This window comes from Cuculus canorus, chromosome 17 (genome assembly GCF_017976375.1).
Source record: "Cuculus canorus isolate bCucCan1 chromosome 17, bCucCan1.pri, whole genome shotgun sequence".
Classification (NCBI taxonomy): domain Eukaryota; kingdom Metazoa; phylum Chordata; class Aves; order Cuculiformes; family Cuculidae; genus Cuculus; species Cuculus canorus.
The window spans coordinates 12,570,780-12,593,857 of record NC_071417.1 but is presented as its reverse complement, the minus strand read 5'-3'; the positions used below and the strand labels follow the sequence as shown (position 1 = coordinate 12,593,857).

The window sequence follows — 23,078 nt, the reverse complement described above, 5'->3', positions numbered from 1 at the left end:
AAGAGCATAAGGCCACCTGGCAGCAGATACCAGGGAAGACCCAGCGCTCCTCAACCTCAATCCGGGGTTCTGCTGCCACAAAGCCACCAGATCCTACAAAAACCTCTCTGTCAATGGCCCATGAAGGAGGCACTCAGTCCAGGATCAGCCAAAGGTTCCAAGTTACACTTCATTCCTACACGCATATTGACTCAGATCTTTGGCAGGGAAAAAGGATTCACAAGGCCCATTACTAGGGGTCAACTGGTCATGAAGCCCAAACCTCAGCTCAGCCCTGATCCATCTGCTGCCTGTAGGGAGATTCCTCATTCTTATCTCTTTCCTCCTTTCTAAGAGGGTGTTCAGAGGTTTAGACATGCACTGGAGACAGGTGCTGCTCACGTAGCTAAAGAGTCAGTGAGATATGGACACAAGGCTCATCTTGCTCGTTGCAGCATGGCCTTGGACAGTGAGGAGTGATTTCTCTGCCTCAGGAGGCTGTGAAAGCAGAAATAGATGATGTACCCCTCAAGAAGTGAGATTGACGTTCCTGAGCATTGAAGACCGCCTTACTGGAGAATGAACCAGCTTGGGAGAAGAGACATATGCAACATCCAGCATTGGCCTGGGCACACAGCTTTTGGCAGTCTAAAGGGGTGTTAAAGGACTGCCTGTTTCTCCAGGTGCCCCTTTTGGCCTCTAAAGCCTTCAGTGGCCCGAGATCCAGGCTCACAACCCATCAGTTTACACACATCTGTAGGGTAGTGCTACCAACCAACACAGCAAACAGAACTACCCAAACCCAGGACCAACTCCCGGCACTCCAGGGCTTTTCAGAGCCTGCTGGTACTTACTTTGCTAACTTCTTAAAGCCAATGGCCCTCTTCTTGGTAGGTGTCCCATTGACCCCTTTCCAGATATGGGTGTTCCAGGGGTCTGGCTGGAAGAGAGAAGAGCAGCAGTGGTTGATGGGCAAATGCTCAGAGCTTTGAGAAGTACTGTATCCACAGCACTGAATGATGCATTCCTCTTATCAGGATGGGGAAGGTGAGGTGACCGTTCACAGCTCTTCATCTCTTGTAGAGGTCCCTGATCCTTGAAGCCTTTCTCAGGAAAATTGCACTATAATAAAACTTTGCTGGCTTGTAACAACATCTGGCCAAATGCCTTCTGACTCCTGAGATGGGCATTAATAGACCATGAGCAAAAAGAAGGCAGGCAACGCCAGAAGGAGGGAAGTGATGGAAACACATTTTTCCCAGCCCATAAGGTCTTTTGTCCTAAGACACTATTTGGGAAGAGGAGGCAGCTGGAGCAAGGACCAAGTGCACGGACTCTAATTCAGTGTCTGTAATCAGGGCCAGGAAGCATCGGGGTTCCTGGTGGACTGGTTACAGAAATGAACAGACTGCTCCTGTTTCGTGATTCTTCCTTAAGGGCTCTTGACTAAAGGTCACATTGTGTGAAAACCACCGGAGCAGAAATGGTTGGCTAATGAGGAAGTCTTTGCTTAGGGCCCTTTTTTCCCCATGGGCTGAAGTGTTAAATACTCCAGCAGCAGCATTCCAGCCCGCTGTCTGGCCTGCTGGGCAGGAGCTACCCCCATCCGATTTTTGGATCCCCAAGCTGGCAGTGGTCATCCACTCAAACCTGCAGGCTGGAGAGAGGACGGGTGTGGTGACTACCAGGTCGTTTCCTCACTGAGCCACCAAAGTGCAACCTTAGGCACTTTGAAGGGGAAGAGTTCTGCATAGTTCCTCTTCCAACGGTAAAAGTTAGAGCCTCAGGTGTCCCATGTTCCCATGGAGGGGCAGAAAGCCATTCCCCTGGGAAAAAGTGTAACATTCAGGGGGTTATTACACCACATCAGGGGGAATCATGAATTGTACTTGTTCATGGAGTTCACTGCCTCGAGGAACAGTTCATTGTACGGATTAGATCGTGTCCCTTGCCTTCCTGCATCTCCTGGGCTCCAGCTCCCCGCGCTCTTGGATATACCTGGTGGAAGGTGAGGTACCTGGTACTCAAAGGAGGGTGTGAGACGGTAGTTGAGCATTTCCTGATGGAAAACTGGGGTGATGCTGCCAGACATTGGTGGGACAATCCACACCCAGTCAGCAGGACAGCCTCCCCGGCATCGGTACTCATTCTCCATGTGCTTGATAAAGGACTCCGTGGCTGAGTGGTGATCCACAATGGTCACCTTGTCACTCTGTTGGAAGGAGAAGAGAGAGCAGAGCCCACAGAGTTAATATTCCCCAGAAGGTGAAAACTCAGATTTTACATTTGCAGATGTTTGACCCAAACATGCCTCACCGCCATGGTCTTACAGGACTGTATCTTTGGAGATGACACTGGGTGGGCTGCTGACCCTGGTCTTCCAAAGGACAACAGTCACCAAGCAATACCATTTTCCAGGGCTGAGAAGCTGCCCTTGTCCTCTCTGAGCAGATGTGCTATGGGATGGCTGTTCCTCCTGCTATTTGTCATGGGCCAAGCAAAGACCAAGGTGGTCTGAAAGGGATGTAGCATCCCCTGCTCAGCTCCCTGGGGAACTTTCAATGCTTGCACCACTCAAGAGCAGTTCTGCTTCGGATCTGGGAAGGACTTCCACCCTCTGAAGTCGGGTTGGCATGGACCAGTTTTGCTATTCAACCTTTAAATGCAAGTGGGAAGAGAACCTGGGCCAATTCTTGCCTCATGGGTGAGACAGAGGCCTGGATCTTGCCCCCTCAGGGCGCTCTTTGTGAACAAGCAGAGCTCAAATGCTAGTGGTGATGTCTTTGCAACATCCAGGGCACAGAGATTATTAAATTTCACTGCAGGCTCCTGGAACAGCCCAAAGCTGGGAAGCACAGCCGAGTTTATCAGCTGCTGCCATTGTCCTTGGGCAGATGTCTCCATCCCTGTCCCATCCAATACTTGTGTCCCTCAAGCCTGACCCAAACACAGCAGAGTCGTGCTACTAGTGTACCTGAAAACTGTACAGCACAGCAATGTTGATCTCCACTAGGGCCTGGTCCTTCCACAACGATGACGTTTTCCTCATATCCAGGTTCATTTTCTTAGCCACTTGCTGTAACGGAACATGGTAGAAGGTGAAAACTTTCAATGGTCAAGAACCAAGGACTGAAGATCACTGCTTGGGGAGAGGAAGCCAAAGGAGTGACTCACTCTAACCCCTCTGATTTTTGAGTGACTGCAGCTCCTCCAAATAACAGAGCGTGCCCCTTGGAAGGGCAGAAGAGTCACTCTTGTTGGATGCAAATCCCCTGCACCAGGATCTCCCCACAGCTTGGCTTTGTCTTTGACTCATGCTGTCCCCACGGTGGAAAGTTTCTGAGCCATGGCAGAGTGCTCCAGAGGGACCATCTGGTGAGTCCCCATGGGTCCCTGAGGAGTCTCAGTGCCTCAGCCCTACTACATCTTTCCACTTGACCTGCGCCAAGCACATGACCAAATGCCTGCTGATCCATAAGATGCTTTGAGACGTCTACAGGGACCTCAATAAGCATCACAGTCACTGTGTTAGATACTAGATGGCCCCATAGGATGCAGAAAAACTTGCCAGTCCATCACCACCTTGGCCATGCGACTCCAGGAGAACATTACTGCTCTCTCTAAGGAAGACCTGAATGCCCTGTACTCTCCCACCCAAGGAAACACCCTCCTAATGTCCAGCTGCTCCCCAGTAACTTCACAGGCACCCACTGCACCCCAGGGGTGTCAAGCTTCCTCAAGGAGGGGGAATTACCTCCAGTATGTTGTAGCGAGAGTTGTCACAGTAGTCCCGGACCCCAATCTCAGTGCCCATGTACCAACCACTGAAGGGACAAGCAGAAAACTCCAAGCCACCAATCTCAAGGAGCATGTTGGAAACTGCTGGCAAACCATACCACTTCAGGCCCAGGTCCTTAAACCATTCAAACCTGCAGGGATACAACAGGGTTAGGCAATCAGCTGGACCTCCCCTGCACAAGGCAGGAGGGGGAATGGGGGTTACTTCCTCCACCAGGCTGGAGGACAAGTGAGTAGAAAGGTTCCTGGAGGCAATATCTGCCTTAGGGGCTGTTTATGGGGAGAAAGCGATGTATCACCGATTACAGAGAGATGTCAGTCCTAGGAGACGTAAAAGAAAAGAAAATCAGACCTAAAGCAGGCGCACAAATTGCTTTCCATCTCCAGGTTCTACCAGATTTACATCAGGGTGAAGACCTGGAAGATGGCCTTGGGTAAATCACCCAAGTCATGCCAAGGAGAGGCCAAGCACACAAAGTGGCTTAGGGTGAACCCAGAGGAACAGAATCCTGCTGTTCTCCTAGAACAGTTTTGGGTCTTACTCTGACTTACTTGGGATGCCGGATGGGTACTTCCAGCACAAGCTCTGGGGGTATTTCAAAGAGCTCTGGATCGTTGCCATTGGCTTGGAGGAGCAGAGGCAGGATATCGAAGCGCCCATATGGTGCCTTCCACCCCTGCTGAATGCAGATCTACAGGCAAAACAAAAATGGGGTTTAGACGTCCCAGCAGATCACTTGCTCTCCCAAGCATTCTGGGCAGGGACTTGCATGGCACCAAGCGGTGTCTCCGAGCAGAATCTCTGCTCAGCCATGGAGTAATAACCTCCATCCAAGGGAATTATGAGACGGGGTTGCGTGTCACAGCCAACCCATGGCCACGTAGGGGGCATCTGGGCTGAAAATGAGCCTAGCACTAGATCCCCAGGTAGGATCACGGCTCTAAAAAAGCTGCTAACCATATTTGTGACTGTACTGGTGAAGGAGAAAATGGGTGCGAAAAGCAGAGGAGCTTGGGAAGAGCTGAGTGGAGTGCTGGTGCTGTGCAGACAGCGCCAACGGGCAGTGGCAAAAGGCAAAACTCATTTCTAGTTCCCACTGGCCCAGGCAAGCAGGGGACACCCGTGTCCTCCTGCAGCAATCCCCTAAGTGGCCCATTCTCAGCAAAGGCAAAATGAGATGAGAGCCTTTCAGTGCGTGCAGCTATGGCCAAGTCCCACGTGCGTGGAAGAAGCTTTTCCTCCTAGGAAAATATCTTAGGATGTGACAAATCCAGCCTCACTTTGTGGGTGCAATAAACCCTGCCTGACCCAGCGTGCTTCTCATTCCTGGGATGGTCAGAACTTCTGCTGATGCTCCCAGCAGCCCCGTGCCCACGGCGCCCAGGAAGGATGGCTTCAGCCGGTACCTCCGTCAGCTCCACGTTTGCAGGGTCTCCCAGGATAGTGCCGTCAGGCTGCTTGTAGCCAGCGTAGCGGATGAGCTGGGCGTTCCAGATGCGGAAGTCATGCTTGCTGTCCGTCCGCTGTGGGAAGATGGTGATAGCAGATCTGGAAGGAAAAGGCAGCTCTGGTGAATGCTAAGGATGTTGCAAAGGGTCATCAGAAGAACGGGAAAGTCACGGGGGAAAGGTGCTGTCCCTGCCGGCCACCACCCCACACACCACCTCTGCTTGTGCTTTGGACAAGCCCCAGGCATTTATTATCCTTCTTTCACCAGAAGAAGGCATGGACAGGTGTACTTCAGCTCTGGAATTTAAGGTGTTTCCAGCAATTCAGCTCCAGGCAGAAGCTGGCTGCTAACGTGGGGTTTCAGATAGATCTGAAGAGTAGTCCAGGTTCTGGATTAGGTGCAAAATATAGGGAAGGAGAAATGATTGGAAAATTTGCTCTTTGAAGTCCCACAGAGAGCAAGAAGAGATATACTCGGGCCAGCAAGACACCTTCCCCTGGTATCAGGTCCCTCTAACTGCAACCACGCTGTTGTGCACTGGCTGCTAAAGGAAACAATGTCAGCAGGACCCACAGCTGGGTTGACACACATCCAGAAGCCTTCAGACATAAACCCTGGTGACCCCCTGGTGGCTCACCTGAGGTTCCCTTTGTTGGTGGCATATTTGATGTGGTTGCAGATATAATTGAACATCCCATGGGCTGTGGTGCAGTCCCGGGCATCAAACACCTGAAAACAGTGGAACCAATTGTCTCGTGCTATAGGATGCTCCAACTCCTAGGGCAGGGCCAAGCAGAAGAAACACAGCATAGGGAAAGTCCTAGAGGCCACTGAGACTCGTTAGGTATCTAAAGCTCCACAACTATGCGTATTCCCTGCCTTTAAAACTTGTGGATGTCTAATTCAGCTGTCCTCTGCTGCTCAGGCAAAAACCTCTTCAATCCCGCGCTCACAACTTGCTGCTGTTGCTGGCTTATTCACCAACAGTTTTGGTTTCTGCTCATTGTCTCTCGTAGATCAAGACTCAAAACTGAAATAGGACAGGTATCAAGCCTGAGGATGGGGAATCATAGAATGGTTTGGGTTGGAAGGGACCTGTAAAGGTCACCAAATCCAACGCCTTGCAGTGAGCAGGGACATCTTCAGCCAGAACGGGTTGCTCAGAGCCCCATCCAACCTGACCTTGGATGTTTCCAGTGGTGGGGCCTTTACAAAAGGATGGGGAAACCAGGAAAGGTGGTCAACAGGAGCCTTGAGGACAACTTCTTGTAAAACCAGCTCCCCCCAAGGCTTGGATACGCCAAAAGAAATGGTGGTAGAGAAGAGCTGAGGGCTGAGTTGAGATCAAAGGAGGATCAGCCTCATGCTGTGTGGAGCAGCCGCAGGAATTGCTCAGCAACACTTGAGCTCTACTCCTGGTTACAGAGGGAGACACCATCTCCACCAAGGGATTCCACTAGAGATCATTAATTCAGATCTTACCCTACGCTTCCAGCTAGTCAAAAGGGCACTGAGCCAAATCTCCTACCACGGCATCTCCATACCAAGGATGAGTTGTGAGTTCTGCTGCCTCTCTTCAGGAGGAACAACAGTTTTGGAAGCAGCACATAAGACATTGGAGCAGTATTGGAAACTCTCTAGAGGGCCAGCTTCCAGCTGGCCCCGTTTCAGACACAGACACCTCAGCTCCACCTACCCCACAGATGTTTATCCAGCTCCTGCTGACTTCCCAGCCTGTGCATCCCCAAAGCTGTCAACAAGAGCATAGCTGCTGCGTGTTGATTGCTTCCAACTGTCCCTGTGCTGTGCTTCCCCAGGTATTTGAAAAGCAAGTTTTGCCTCTCCAAAACTCCGGTGCATCCCTTGGCAGGCAACCTGCCAGCTGTTTCCAGCTGTGCTGGTGCTCACCTGCAGCTTAGACCACTGAATCCTGCCCACACAGCGGGCTGCGTTTCTCCAAGCGTGCTTGGCTCCATAAATCAGCTCTGTGTCCCGCAGCTGGTAGGTATCGGTGGCTTCGATCTCCTTGGTCACTTCCTCTAGCCTTTCCATGTGGGCCTTGGAGCCAGATCTGCACATGTGGGGAGCAGAGGAGATGGCAGTCACCAAGCTGGGTAGAGAGCAGGGAGTCCTGCTGCTCTCCACCCGAGCACAAGTTCTTCCTTTCTTAAGCACATGTATGCACATAAACACACGCGTGTGTACTTTCAGGTAACAGATGACCACATGGAAGTGGGAGAGGGCAGTAATTTGCACAAAGGCACACAACAAATGCTACAAATGAAATTCCACTGAAGAAGCAGCTGAATGTGAATGTGTCACCTTCCTTTGACTTGCAAGTGTGGAAGATCAGATCACTTGTGACATCTCAGCGTAAGCAGCAGCCTTGGACTGTGACCTTCTCTGGAATACTTACCTCTTTATGGAGGAGTAGTACTGGTCAATGAAGTCCTTAGCCAAGAGGAGCAACTCCTCTTTTGTCCTGGTATCTTCCGACTTGCGGACATGCTGGCTAGGGGTCATTACGGAGCCCATGCAAATCTGCTCCGTGCACGCCGTAGCCTGATGAAACAGGAGGAGAAAAGCATATCTTGGGCTACTGCAGCAATACACGAGCTGGGCTGGGGGAGGTCAATGATTGCACAGAAATCGGTGGCACCTTTAACAAAGAGGGGTATTTCCAGCTTATTTGTTTTCACACCTATCAGTAACGTTGTGTAAGACAGCTCAAGCACGTGCACTCGATACAGACAACCGGGGCTCACTAGATTTTGCCCCAGCTTGCCATTAAGTCATCTGTTTTTCCTGCCAGATGGATTTCCCTCTTGTTGTAGCAGAGTTCTGACATTCAGATACCACCAGAGACAAGATCAGCCTGAATCCATCCAGTTCTACATTTCAGGCAAAGCCATCGTGGAAGCACTGTCCTCACACTCAATAATGCTCAGGCAGCTTTTGGCCAGTCTTATCAACTCTACTCACCATTGCAGTCTTGAGGTGCAGAGTGTCGTGAAGCACGGAGCCTGTCTCCCAGTTCTTGATTTTGACAAACCGCGGGCATTTGGAAGGACTTCCATTCACTGTGTTCTTCGTTGGGGACTGCCGCCCGGATGGTGGTGGCTGATCAACAGTGAAGACCAGGCACAAGGTTAATATTCACTACCGAGATACGGGACAAAGACCACAAAGAGGAGCAGCATCTTGTACTAGTGGATGCCTGTGCTTAAATCCTAGTGATAATATAGCAACACAAGGTTTGTGATCCAAATATTTGGCAGCATTTAGGATCCTACAATGGAACAACCCACTCTCAAAGCAATTGAGAGAACATCTCTGTTTACAGGACAACCAGACCAGTAGATAAAGAGTTAAAAACAGAGATAGAAATTACTTAGAAGAACATTTTGTTCGAGTTTCCCAGTGGAAGACTTAGCTCTATAAAAGGTATTAGATGTTTCTTCTAAGGAGCATCACCTGCTCAGGCTGTGTGTGTGTGTCAAACTCTGCTTCAATAATATGAGCGCTGTGAGACAGAGCTAAGAGTCAATCATTTCTCTGAGCAAGCCAAAGGCACATCTCCTTTGATATCAACGCTAGAAGAATGTAGGAATAAGGATGGATAAATTATGCAAGTGGGAGTCTGCTGCATTATGCATAGTCGGATTACTTCAGTCTCAGCTCTGAATCTTCATCCTTCCCTGATATTCTGGATGTGCTCATCCAGCACATCTTGAGTTATGTACCAACAGAAGGGAGCCAGCAGAGAGTGGGTAATAAGAAGAGCTGGCTGCAAGTGCTTGTATTTGCACATGTTTTCACAGATAATATCTGGTAATTCTGCTGTGACCGTTATTTGCCCCGAGCACTGAAAGAGCAATCAGTGTCTGCTGGGACAGTGAGAACCACAGCGGCCCTGGAAAGCAGAGACAATTCTTCTGGGAATCAGATCTTATAGTAGGGGTTTTTAAAGACGGAATCATAGAACTATTAAGGTTGGGAAAGACCTCTCAGCTCATGCAGTCCAAATGTCAGCCCAACACCCCCGAGCCTGTTACACTGTGTCCCCAAGTGCCACAGCCATATGGTTTTTGAACCCCTCCAGGGATGGAGACTCCCCCACTGCCCTGGGCAGCCTCTGCCTGGGCTTCACTGCTCTATCAGAGAAGACATTTTTCCCAATATCCAACCTAAACCTCCCTTGGCTCAACTTCAGGCTATTTCCTCTCGTCCCATCACTGGTTACTTGGGAGAAAAGACCAGCAGCCACACCGCTACAACCTCCTTCAAGGGAGCTGTAGGAAGCAACAAAGTCACCCCTCAGCCTCCCCTTCTCCAGGCTAAACAATCCAAGTTCTCTCAACCACTCCTTGTAAGACTTGAGCAGAGCTGTGCAGTCTCACTTCCTTTTCAGTGGTTCCTGAGGACACTGTAATTCTGGACTAGGGTCACAGTTGCAGCTCACGGACTGGCGGCAACACTACAAACCCAGCGTTAGAGCCTTCCTCCCTGAACGACCAGCTGAAGAAGAGCCAGCACCCAGTAAAAGAAGCTCTTGTTCTAGAACAAGAACTCTTGCTGGTGAGCAAACGCAAGAATGACAGCAACAGGGGCCGTAAGGATGTTGGGAGCAGATGAGCATCCAGATCTAACTCGTTCTTGCTTTGCCAGACAGAGGATTGCTCTGTTTTTCCAAAGCATAGAGAGAATGATGCCCAATTGATTGCAAGACTGATGCCTGGGCTCAGCAGACACCACCGCGTCACCCTGGTGGCAATGTTTGTGATAGTTTTTGCCCAGACTGGGTTTTTTTTTTACCATATAGTCCACGCTTTCATCATGGAAAATGGGGATTTTGCTCTTAAGCAGCCTGAGGTTCACAATGTAAAGCCATGCACTGAAAGCACATGCTGGGAGCAAAAGACATCGGATGGAGGAGAAGGGAGAGCTTTACAACCTGACCCCTCTGGAGGGCCTTCTTTAGTGCCTGGAGTTTATGAAAGCTGATCTTTCACGCCCTCAAGCAATGCTGTCACGGTCGCTGTGACATTGCTCATGTCACAAATCCTGTGATCTTCCCAAGGAGCAGTTTGAAGTTCTGGCCCCTGAAGCCAGACGACCACACAGTAGATCTCAGCTTCCCCTTTCTATGCTGCAGAAAACAAATGTGAGACCTCGTACAGAGCTCAAAACCAGTAGCAAATAAAAAGAACCTCCTGCATGTAGTCCTGGAAAAACACAATTTTTAAGTTCTTTTTTTCATTCTATTTGGGTTAACCTGACCTGAATTATGGCACTAGCAGTTCCTGGTCATTTTTTCTTGCTTATTTTACTCTTTCAAGAGAGCCACTGACAGCATTCCGTGCTCTCTGAACCAACCTGTCCACCCTTAGGACCAAAGGGGAATCATCTGCCACCTTCCTCTTGAGTGTGAATACTCAGAGCAGATTTATGAGACTCATGAAAAGTAACTGAGAACTGATGCTCAAAAATGCAAACAATACCAGTCCTCACTCCTACCTGCATTGGCCAGACTGAAATTAGAAGTACTAAGCAGAAAGCGTCAGCTGTATCCAGCAACACTTTTTTTTATTATTATTCTGAGTTAGTTTTGGTTTGCCGGAGGGGCTTCAGTGCATCTTAGGAGGCGCGTGGCTACATGACACAGCATCATGCTAAGAATAATCATAGAATGCTTTAGGTTGGAAGGGACCTCAAAGCCCATCCAGTTGCACCCCCTGCCATGAGCATGGACACCTCCCACTGGATCAGGGGCTCCAAGCCCCATCCAACCTGGCCTGGAACCCCTCCAGGGATGGGGCAGCCACCACTGCTCTGGGCAACCTGGGCCAGGGGCTCCCCACCCTCACAGGAAAACATTTCTCCCTAAGATCTCACCTCAATCTCCCGTCTTTCAGCTGAAAACCGTTCCTTCTTGTCCTATCCCTGCACTCCCTGATCCAGAGCCCCTCCCCAGCTTTCCTGGAGCCCTTTTCAGTGCTGGAAGCTGCTCTAAGGTCCCCCTGCAGCCTTCTCTTCTCCAGGCTGAACAACCCCAACTCTCTCAGCCTGTCCTCATACAGGAGATGCTCCAGCCCTCAGGTCTCCTTGACCTCCTCTGGACTCAATCCAAGAGGATCATGTCCTTCCTGCACTGAGAGCATCTCCCTACAGCTGTTCTACCTTAAAGCTCTCTCAAAGCTGCTCCCTTTCCTTCTCATCCTTTCCCTGCAGGAGATGGCAAAGGTTGCATCTTTGCTGCAAGAGGGCCACGGTGCAGAGCCATGCCGAATCCCTGGGATGCCAGTGGGGCTGGAATAGCCGAGGCAACACCACCTACAAGAAGCAGAGGTACCAGGTCTGTCAACCACATCGCAGAGCAGCTGTGGAGTAAGCAACACTCAGAATGAAACCGGGAAAGAGCTCTCTGTGTGTGTATGTTTGCCTTCCCCGTGTGGCACAGCTGAAGCCAAATATTACCCCCGCTTCTGTCAGGGAGGTTGCGTGAGATCCTTTCATGTTTTAATTAGGCAGCTGTGATATTAGTTACTCCGGAGTGGGACAAACGGAGAGACTAACGTAGCAGTCAGGGCGCACATGCATTATGCAAACATCTTTTACAAGGGAGCGTGCTAGCACTTATCGTCAGCGTGCAGCTTGCGAGCTGTCTGCAGCTCTTGCAGACACAGGGGCGAAACGCACCCAGCCCCAGAATGGCAGGGAACAATTCCCTTTTTTGTAGCCCTGAGTGGGCTCTACAGGTCCTCAGCCTCCCTCCTGTGTCCCAGCCAGGCTTTGGGAGTCTCTGCAACGATGGCACATACGGCGCTGCTGGAATGCACTGGCTGTGGGAAGACGAGGTCTGCAGCATCAGCCCAGGTCATGGGTATGTTGGCACGCTGACATTTCCTTCCAGACTGCATTAACCCCGCTTGCTGAAAGTGTGTTTTTCCCTTTTATAAAGTTGTAAATCATTCTTACAAGCATGGAGCTGACATGACTCCCTTCCTCTGCTAGCTAACCCCTGTGGTTACCCTGGAGCTCCTCGCAAATCAATCTGTATGGACTGAAATACATCTCATGCAGGACGGGGGCTGGTGCAGTCACAGCATTGTTTAATCACTCGGGTTTAGGACCAGGGGAATTAGGCTCCTGGGAAAGAAACAAAACACACTGTGTGATTTTGCAGAGAAAGAGAGATAAAGATCAATGCCCAATGGGTCTTTCAGCACCTTATTACAAGCGTTTCCAGATGAGCGTTCCTCACCTGGAAAAGTGAGTCCACCAAATCCTGTTTAAAGAACAAGTGTCTAAAAAGCTCACGCTTGGCTTGACTCCCTGCTGTGTTAAGAGCATTCGTTGCAGCTTGCAAGAAGTTCGGCTGCCTTGACCGCGTGCAGCCTGGGGGAACGGCTGCAGGGAGCATGGGGGAAAAAAAGCAAACTTGCCTTCAGAAGAGCAGGCATAGCGATTTGGGGATAAGAAGGATAAAAAGAAAGCTGTACATCTAGCAAAAAAATATTAAAGAGTTTAATAGCAGCTTAAGACTGGGGGTTTTGGCAGCTCTAACACAGAGAGAAATTAAGCTCTGAACACAGAAGGTTATAAAGTGCTTATAACAGACACGTACATGCAAGGAGCTTAGCAAAGGAGGCAGAAAGACAGTGACTTTCCAGAGCCAGGGCAAAGGGACCAGACCTGTCCTTGGGCGAGATGGGCTCGTGATACCTGCCACAGCGCATTAACTGCGCAGCAGGACATGGGGCTGCCCAGGGACATCTCTCCAGTGGCTGAACAAAGTGTGTCGCAGCTCTTGGATGCACCTAGTTGTGTGTGTCGATGTAGGATGATACCCACCATAAGGTCATCTGTGCTGCTGGATGACCTGGCTGTGATCCCAAGCTGCGGCCAGACAAGGGGAGGATGGAAATCGCTCCCAACTGCACCTAAGCACCCAACTACATTGGTTAAAACCTTGCAGCCAGTCTGGCATTGTCAGGAGTATTCCAGCAGCCCTGCATGTGCATCAGTACCCACACAGCAGGTCTCGCGTGTCCTGTGACGCTGTGCGTCCTGCAAAAGTGCACGTGAACATCACTGTGCTCAGGAGTCCCAGGAGAAATAGTGGTGCTCCTGGCACCAGAGGAATGAGGGCATGGGCAGAGTTAAACCACTGCAGCCAAGACGGCGCCATATCCATGGGCATGAAGGGACCATGTCACATTCTGTGACCTCATACCCTGCTTTTGTCTTGGCATCTCGCAAAATGCCCACGAGATGGGAAAATCTTCACGGGCAAAGCCATAGCCTGGGAGGTGCTGTTGGACGCTGTGGGGTATCAAGGCAAGGCTCAACATCTGGGTGTCAACCGCATCACAAGTGGCACCTGCTACTGCTTTGATCTGCGCGTGGCAGGTCAGTGAGGAGCGTTGTGCTGCAGCTTGTTGGAACTGGGAAGCATCAGCTAGAGGTATCTGCTGAGGACACTCCCGAACTTAGGAAATACTGATTTTCTCAGAGATCTTCACATGACCGCTACATCACTTTTCTCCCCTCCCTTGGAAACAGCCCTTACTGTGTCTCCCTAAGAAATAAGGTGAGGCCAGGAGAGCAAATGGTTCCCAGACTGGTCCCCATGTCCTGCCCTGCTGCTGGTTAATCCCATCACAGAGACGCATTTGCTCGAACAGGCTTGGCCGCGCTCAAGCACGTCAAGTTTTCCCCGAGGTGATCTTTCTGGGCCAGCCTTACGTCTCTGGATTTGCTACAAACGTGGAGCTAATCCACTTTTGGCAAGGAAACCTGAGAATTTATGTCTGTGGAGCGTGAGGAGATGAAAAGGCACTGTACAACGTATTATCTGAAGTGCTCTGTTGAATTACCATCACACGAATCAAAACGACTTTAACAAAGCAACTCAGCCTTTTACCACAGAAAAGGACAATATTCCTGAGGGAGGTTTCAGAGTCCTGATCCCTGGCTATGCTCCCATCCTACTCATCCCCATGGATGAAGAGCATCATTCTCCAGTGACCTCTACCCTGCCTGAGCAATGGTGAGTTCAGCTTCTGGACCAATTGGCCTCTACACTCCATCAGCTCCACCTCTGGGGATCAAAGGTTCTCAGAGCAGTGCAGGTCATCCTTGCAGGTTCTGTAGGGTGCGAGAGCCCACTAAGATGGGTCACATACCCTCAAGCCCCTTTCCCACCCAAAACATCACAAGCCGTGGCCTCTTACCTGCTCTGCTTCGGAGTAAGGGTTGTTCAGGACCATGGGCACATTGCTCTTCCCCCACAAGTCACCGAAGACACGGTCGTTCTCCATCCGAGCCGGTAAGGCTTTCTGTGACTTGTTTTCCCCTTCCCTGAAACTGAAGGGTTAAAAACCATTTAGGTCAATGGGCTGGAGGAGGGTGGGTGCTGGGACAACGGGGACAGGTCCTGGAGTGATGTCTTTCCAAGACTTGTTCCAGCTGCTTCCCATAGGAATGAAAACTCAATCATCACACTGCGGGAGGGGAGGAAACACTCTGCCTCAGCCAAGGCAATGAATCACCGCGGCAAGGGCAACCCAAACACAATAGAAATATCACCGTGTAGGCGAGCACAGCGCCTGCAAAACAACAGGAAACCCCTGCCCCGACACTGGCTCTAGCACGGTTATGTGCCGGACCCTCTGCACCCCAAAAAACCAAGCTGGAACCCTACAAAAGCAAACACAGAGCTGGGGGAGGGAAGGAGAACCACACGCATTTCCAGCTGCAAAACCTCATAGGGAAACCAGCTGGATTTGCAGAGCTGCTTGGTGTGTATGAGCAGAGGAAAGGCAAAAACCCAAGGAAAAAATAGGTGGCTCCCAGGGGGGAGAGACAGCTCTTTCTCCTCTTCCTGATCTTTACAGATGCTGCAAATGTGGGCGAGTGCAAGCGATTTTACCCAAGCAAGCAGAGGGCTTGTCTCCAGAGGGCTGGGGATGTTGGTAAGGCTGAGGGACTGAGGACGTCCCCAGCGCTGGACTGTGCAGTGAGACTGGTGTAACTCATGGTGCACAAGATCTACTCGGTATGCTCCAGCCCTTGGATCATCTCTGTGGCCTCCTCTGGACTTGCTCCAACAGATCCATGTCCTTCCTGTGCAGTCCCTTTTTCTTTACCTCTGCAGCCCACGTTTTAGGTACAGCTTAAGGAAAAACGCTTCAGTTCAAGATGATCTCTCTGTGCTCTATGTTTTCTCCAATCTTTCTGCATTTACAGAGCAACATTCAGCTGCCAAAATATTACACCGGTTTCCTGGATGCCTTCCAAACATTGGCTGCCTTAGGGTGAAAGTGCCCAGCTTGGTGCAAGCAAGGAGGTACAGGTTCCACAGGGGCAGCTTTTACTGGATTTTCTATCCCCCGCATTGGGAAAAGAAAGCTGTTCTTTTGCCACTTGGCTCCTACAAGTATGCAAAAGGGTTTAAATCAGATAAAACATAAGAAACCCCACCTGCTGCACAGCTGCAGCCAAAGACAACAGATCCCAGCTCACTGCTACTCGGTGGTAGCACTGTTAGGCGTACCCTGTGGCTGGGAACAACTATGAACCATACATTACCCACCTAGCTGTCCATCAGCCCATCCAAAAATGTCTCTCGACACATCCAGCCTACCTATATCTGGAGGATTCCCAGCAGTAAGACAGAGATTTAGCAGGATGCTAATTCAGCAAACCTGGCTCTACCTCCATATCAAGCCCAGCTATTAAACCTCCCAGCAAAAGCTCATTTCCATGGCTGCACATCCCTGCCCTCTTGCTCTGAGCCTCATCGTAGAACCATTAAGGTTGGAAAAGACCTCTAAGGTCACCCAGTTCGACTGTCAGCCCAACCTCACCATGCCTGCTAAATCATGTTTCAAAGTGCCACAGCCACCTGGTCTTTGAAACCCTCCAGGGATGGAGACTCCACCACTGCCCTGGGCAGCCTCTGCCAGGGCTTCATCGCTTTTTCAGCAAAGAAAAATTTCCCCGTATCCAATCAAAATAACTAATCTAACCCTCCCCTGGCACAACTCGATGTCAACACAGATCCACCGTGTATATGAAATGATGGGTACCCAAACACCTTCTCATATAGATGACAAGCCCAAATGTGCTGCTCCCCATAACTGGCCCAAAATCAAGACACAAGCACAAAATCCGTAAGACATTGGAAGAAATCCCTCGGCTTTACTGATGCCTGGGACTTAGCAGAGGGAACCTGCCTCCGAGGGAACCACGGACTCTCTCCAGGGGCACAGACTTTGCCTCTATGCAGACAGGAGATGCTTGAGCAGACAGATCCCAGCACGCCAGATATCCCACTGGCGCCTCCAAAATGACACTGAGCATACGCCTGCAGGCGCCTGGCACAACCTGCTGTTTCCAAGAAGGTGTTTGCAAGCCCATCTAAAAGGGCATCTGCCGGCACGAGGGAACCTCAGAGAGGAATCTATCAATTGGCGGCAGAAGCCCGAGGTCTCAGCTGGGAGACTGCACGCGTAATCTCATTGTCTCACACCAGCAAACCATAAATGTTAGTACCTGTGCCAACGGCATGGAAAAAGACCAGATGCTTGGATTAAGTCATCGCTGTAGTCGGCTACTCTGTCTATTACAAGTATTGCTGGAGCAGGGCCCTGCTGTATTCGCTGGCCTCGAGCATCACTCAACAGCGAGACACATCACCACGAGCAACAGCGAAGTCCCAGTGGGCATTAAGGGTTGGATGCTCCGAAGCAAATCCTCCACATCCCATTACACCTTTGCAACGGGTGCAGAAACAGGTTGTGCATTGCTATTCTTGATGGATTTACAGCTGCGTGAAGAAGGCAGAGAGATGCTGCCCTCACCTTCGTCTCCGCTATAAAAGCACAGTCAGGCGGAGATGCGACAAAGCCGTTAGAGTCTCTCGCCTCTGTGCTGAGGTTTGCTCGGTGTCAGGCGAGGAGGTCTGTCCCTCACAGGGCTGCGGGTTCTTGCCCCTGCGCTGAGCTAGCACAGACCTCTCCCGGATGAGGCTGCCCAGAAGTATCCGGCTCTGTCTTTTGGAGAGTGACAGGCAGAGAAAAGCCCATTCAGAGCAGCCACAGCCTCACCCCAGATGGAGGAAAAAGAATTAAAAATAGCAATTGCTTCATTTTACAAATATTTCCTGCCCGTTTCTTGTAACTGCCTTGTTTGCGAGCTCAGACAGCAACAGGGTCTTCGGGGTCGGTTGTTTTCCTCTCTAGACGTGGCTTGCCCAGTCACCAACAGAGACACTTGGTGACCTGTCCCGCTCATGAAAGGATGCCACTCACACACTCAAGGAGAGTGGCAGCATGGCCAAAACACCGTGCCTGTGCTCAGCTTCCAGATAATGCTTCCAAAAGTATCTATCAACGGCAGTTCTGGTGGGTGATGGGGAGGGCACGGTTCCCCTGAGGAGTGCTTGGAGGCAGCCAGGTTGAACATATCCTGGGAGCTGCCCCATGTGCAGCAACGCAGGCGTAAGGAAGGTGTCTTCAGCAGCTTGGGAGAAATCCTCACGACTCACTGTCAGACAGAATCATGGAATGGTTTGTGTCTTTCAACGCAAACCTTAAAGCCAACACAGTTTCACCCTCCTGCCATGGGCAGGGACACCTCCCACTGGATCAGGGGCTCCAAGCCCCATCCCACCTGGCCTGGAACCCCTCCAGGGATGGGGCAGCCACCACTGCTCTGGGCAACCTGGGCCAGGGCCTCCCCACCCTCACAGCAAAACATTTCTTCCTAAAATCTCATCTCAATCTCCTCTCTTTCAGCTTCAAGCCGTTCCCCCTCATCCTATCCCTGCACTCCCTGATCCAGAGCCCCTCCCCAGCTTTCCTGGAGCCCCTTTGAGTACTGGAAACTGCTCTAAGGTCTCCCCACAGCCTTCTCTTCAGCTCCATGTCCTTCCCGTGCTGAGGACTCCAGAATTGGATGCAGGGCTCCTGGTGAGGTGTCACAAGAGCAGAACAGAGGGGCAGAATCCCTTCCCTCTCCGTGTTGGAGCAAACCTGGACTCGATGATCCGGTGGGTCGTTTCCAACCTGGTGATTCTATGATTGAACAGGATTTTTGAAATCACCACTTCAGCGTCTTTGAGAACTGGAAACAACCTGAAGCCCTGTCCTCGGCGGCCCTTGTTCGGCTGAGCTCCACAAAGGCGAGATTCATGAGCCAGAGATCCCTCTCCGACCTGATCCCACTGCTAGGTCTATGAAATACTGTTACTAGCAAGATCTCTTGGATACAGAGCGGGTTTTGGGGTAGGGACCCTATTTGAGGTCATCTTTTGTTCTGAAAGCGAAATTTGTCAATTAAAAAAAGAAAGAGGAATCCTGCCCTCCCCGACTGGTGCTCAGGCAGAGCCTTGGGTGCTGTCTCACCTCAGAAAGAGCATCTGGCTGTTTGGAGAAATGAGAGGCACCACTGTTTTCTTTTGACTAATTTGATGATGTTGCAGTGCTCCGAGTGATGAAGCAGAAGGGAAGTTGCTGAGACAGCCCTTTGAGAAAATTCTCCAAAGCTTTTCCGAAAAAGAAAGAAAAAAAAATGAGCGAAAGAAGAGAGAAGTTTGTCACTTCCCTCCTTTGAATTCGCTTGGCAGAAGAATCTCTCTGGTTTCCTAGGCAAAGATGAGAGACACCACTCGCTGCTGCAATCCCCAGGGGCCAATTTGGAGGAAGCGATCGGGGTACCGACATCCACACCTCTGATGATGGCTCTGTGCATGGATGCTGATAGCATCACCGGAGACTGCAGGGGATGGATTCCTTCCAGACCCTTATCCCAGTGCCTGACAGCCCTAGGCTTGATCTTGGGACGGCATGGGAAGCTCACGCATGCACACTTCGATCTTCGGGAGATAAATGCCTTTTTACTCTCTCCTGGTGTGCCCTTGGAGATGGCTGCAAGGCTCCTCTTTGCATTGTTCCTCCTTCCAGTGCCAGAGGCTGGGGGAAGTGGCTCATGCCTCACCTTTCTTTTGCCCCACAGAAAACCATTCTCCAGAGGGCACTGCATCCTCAGAAGTTAATATTTCATTGCTATCATCCCCCCCCCCCCAGGGCTCCTCGCAGGCTGCAATGTTGGAAAACCAGCGGTCTGCAGGCTCCTCGCCGCAAGGGTTAAGGCAAGGTCCGGCACAACAGCACATGTTTGATCTCACCTCAATCTCCCTTCTTTCACCTGAAAGCCGCTCCCTCTTGTCCTCATCCTACACTCCCTGATCCAGAGCCCCTCCCCAGCTTTCCTGGAGCCCCTTTCCAGACCAGAAGCTGCTCTAAGGTCTCCCCACAGCCTTCTCTTCTCCAGGCTGAACAACCCCAACTCTCTCAGCCTGTCCTCATACAGGAGGTGCTCCAGCTCTTGGATCATCTCCGTGGCCTCCTCTGGAGTCTCCCCAACAGCTCCGTGTCCTTCCTGTGCTGAGGACTCCAGAGCTGGACTCAGGCTCCAGGTGGGCTCTCACCAGAGCAGAGGAGCAGAATCCCCTTCCTCACCCTACTGGTCCCACTGCTTTGGATGCAGCCCAGGATACGGTTGGACACATATTCAGGTGGAATATGCTGTTTGCAGGCACCAAATGCCTCTCTGGATTAGGTTGATGTAGTCTGAGGGATAAGGAAGAAGGATCTGCCAAGGGAGAAGGGAAGGATTATTCACTGCCAAAGCTTCCTCCTTCACCGCTATGCAGAACAGCAATAACACGTTAGTTACAGGCAACCTTTTCATTTCAGAGGTTTTAAAGTTTGGTGGCCAAGCACAGAATAATGAAGACATCAGAAATGCAGATGAAATGTTTTGAGCCACACAAAGAGATTTTGGCGGCAGCAAAGGAGGTGGGAGGAAGAGAATTTTCTTTTCAAGAACTACAAAATTATGGGGTTTGTTCCAATGCAGGATGAAGCCTGAAACCTTGAAACCCTTCATAAACAGAATTCCTGCTTTCAGCTCACTTCTCCCTCCTCGGTCTCCTGACGTTGTTTTTTTGGATCGAAACTGCCATGTTTTCATCATGCTGTTCATGTTATGGAATAGACCTGAGACAAAAAATAAATACTGGCAACTCGGTGGCAGGGAGAGAGGGGGGGAAGATGGGACATGACAATCTCCCTAGAGCTCAGAGGGAAAAACAGACCTAGGTTAGCTGGCAGTGAGTGAATCAAACTCTATTTTTGTTTTCTAGCCCACGGTGAGCCTCATGGCAGAAATGCCAGCTCTCATCATACCTTGCACCCCACTTCTATGCTCTGTTTTATGATCGACTTCATCGCAGATGGCTTGAGCCGAGTAGCAGACATTCAGCCCTGGTCACAGCCTATCCCATGGGCATGGAATATGGTCATAGAGCACCTTAAAGCTGGAAAGCAGCAGGGAGGAAAAGCCCAGTCATTGCAGGAGCAACTGCCCCAGGGACTGCAAATCATGGGATGGAAACGAACTGATATTTTCCCCCAGCGCAATTTCATAGTTTCCAGTTTTCCTTGCAAGCAACATTAGAGACAAGGGCTGGAAACCCAAAGCATCAGGTGTGGTTTGAATGGCTTTTGGCAAAGCCCATCTTGAGCAAGAAGTGTTTGGCTCCTTGTGAATAACCTCAAACTTGTACCATTCCTTTCTGCCCTGGGAAAGCTGTCACAGCTCTGTGAGCTGGACCGGCTTTGACAAAGTGCTGCAGGCTGTGAAGGTCAGCACCGAGAGGAGACGGAGGCAGGACAAGATTGGTCCAGAGATCAGCATCTCCAGCTGAATTGATGGATAAATGGTCTAGGCTGCAGGTGTCAAAGTTCAGCCTTTGAGTGAGGTTTTGCACCCTCCTGATATCTAAGCAGAACTCAATTCATGCCAGTTTTCCTTGCTACCGCCTAGCCTGGAGAAGTCACAGCCTATGTCGTGAGAAGAGCATCAATCTAAGGCTTGCTTAGTTTGGGGAGCATTTCTTTGGCATCAGCCAACACAGACTCCCCAGTTATCCACTCCCTATCACTCCCCAACCTTTCTGCAATTCTCCTATGGACCAAGAAAACTCTCACCGTAGAAGACCTTCACAATGACCTGGCTCTGTCTGAGACCAGACAGGTGAGATGAATCATCTCCAGCACATCGCAGGAGCAGGGGGAGAGGCGGCTGAGAAATGCTCTTTACCCTGCACAGCAGCTCTTGACAAGTTTTTGCTGCAGTGTATCTCCTTTTTCACTTCTCTGCTCAAACCCAGGAGAGCTGGGGAGGGGCTCTGGATCAGGGAGCGCGGGGAAAGGACAAGAGGGAATGGTTTTCATCTGAAAGAGAGGAGATTGAGATGAGATCTTAGGAAGAAATGTTTTGCTGTGAGGGTGGGGAGGCCCTGGCCCAGGTTGCCCAGAGCAGTGGTGGCTGCCCCATCCCTGGAGGGGTTCCAGGCCAGGTTGGATGGGGCTTGGAGCCCCTGATCCAGTGGGAGGGGTCCCTGCCCATGGCAGGGGTGGGACTGGAATGGCTTTAATACCCCTTCCGATCCAAACCATTCTGTAATTCTATGACTCTTGCTCATGTAAAGTCCTTCCACAAGAGTGATGCTGCAAATTTTCATAAAGCAGAAGACTGAAAATTAATTTTGACCAAAAAGTGGATTTTCAGTCCCAAGGTACATTGATTTTTATTAAAATGGTATTGAAAAATAAAGCAAGTGGAGGTGGAGTTTTGATGAAGTACCCACTTTGCTGATAATTCTTGCTGGTTTGAGGTCCTTCAGTTTAAGTGAACTCTTCAAGTGTTTTGGTTTAATCTCTTCCTGAGCAGAAGAGACTCCTCAAAGAGAAAAAAAACCACATTTTCCATCCCTTCCCTCAGCTGGAGCAGAATTTCCTCAGACACCCTGCAGCTAGCGGGACAGAGTAGGGACAGTGAGAGACACAGTCTGAAGAGTGAGGCTGTACCTTGTATCAGTACTTGGTACTGAGTCCTCTGGGGGCTTCTTTGGGCTCTTGACCTCCAGCTCCAACACAGCAGTCAAAGGCAGAGGGACAGAGGGGATTTTAAAGCACTCCTGCATGTCTTGTTGAACCTGTAGTCAAGCACAACACTTTCAAGTTCTCAGTTCTTTGGTCGCTTTAGCTAGGTTCTCCCAGGAATGAGCTGGTGCTGGATTAAAGGACGTGCAGCCCGGGCAGGTAGCCCTCAGCCACCCGTAGTGATGGGCTGGGGGTTAAATTGCCTCCCGTTGAAGAGCAGAAACCCAAACCAATGGTTTCTGAAAGCAGCCAAAGCAAAAAAAGCACTGTGCCAAGACCTGGGAGGGGGAAGCAGAGAAGGATGTCCCAAAACGTGTCCTGTCCCAAAACATGTCCTGTCCCACCACTCTTCCCCAGACATCTGCCACCAGCTGCCAGCACCAAGCTGAGATGATTTTTTCCCCTCCGACTGAGTGTGACCACCCTAATGGGCTTAAAGTAACTGTGTCCTCTGCAGTAAAAAAAAAAATTGGGAGAGAGCAAGAAAGACGGCGTGAAAACAAAGAAAGAAAAAGGAAAATATGCCGCATTGGTTTGTGATGGGAACAATCGGGAACTCAGTGTGGGCTCTGCTGCCAAAACAAGAAGGGAACCCACAGCACGGGTCCTGCCCCTCTGCAGCTCTGCCTTTCCCCTCTCATTGTTTCCAATATTAAAAAAGAATGAATACCATTTTTTCCCCTCCCCAAGGAAGCATGCGCAGCGAGGGAACTTGAAGTTACAAATCCCTCTGTCACTGAACCAAGATCATCAGCTTCAACAAACCCTCCTGAAAAAAGCCTCCGGGCTTTTCCAGCCACTCACTAACCGAGGGCAACCACAACGTGCTGCA

At 50.6% G+C, this 23,078-nt stretch overlaps 1 protein-coding gene across 7 annotated transcripts in view; it reads right to left on the bottom strand.

Moving 5' to 3' along the window:
- The window catches only part of NOS1 (nitric oxide synthase 1), a 79,508-nt gene that overhangs the window by 21,324 nt on the left and 35,106 nt on the right, over nt 1-23,078 (bottom strand). For all 7 annotated transcript variants that reach the window (XM_054082593.1, XM_054082594.1, XM_054082596.1 and 4 more), the window contains exons 3-13: nt 14,465-14,597; nt 8,211-8,348; nt 7,645-7,790; nt 7,137-7,299; nt 5,866-5,957; nt 5,185-5,326; nt 4,330-4,469; nt 3,734-3,908; nt 2,954-3,055; nt 1,997-2,191; nt 834-919 (exon numbers count right to left, since the gene is read on the bottom strand). In XM_054082593.1, the coding sequence (XP_053938568.1) occupies nt 834-919; nt 1,997-2,191; nt 2,954-3,055; nt 3,734-3,908; nt 4,330-4,469; nt 5,185-5,326; nt 5,866-5,957; nt 7,137-7,299; nt 7,645-7,790; nt 8,211-8,348; nt 14,465-14,597 (1,512 nt within the window). The remainder of the gene's footprint in view (nt 1-833; nt 920-1,996; nt 2,192-2,953; nt 3,056-3,733; nt 3,909-4,329; nt 4,470-5,184; nt 5,327-5,865; nt 5,958-7,136; nt 7,300-7,644; nt 7,791-8,210; nt 8,349-14,464; nt 14,598-23,078) is intronic.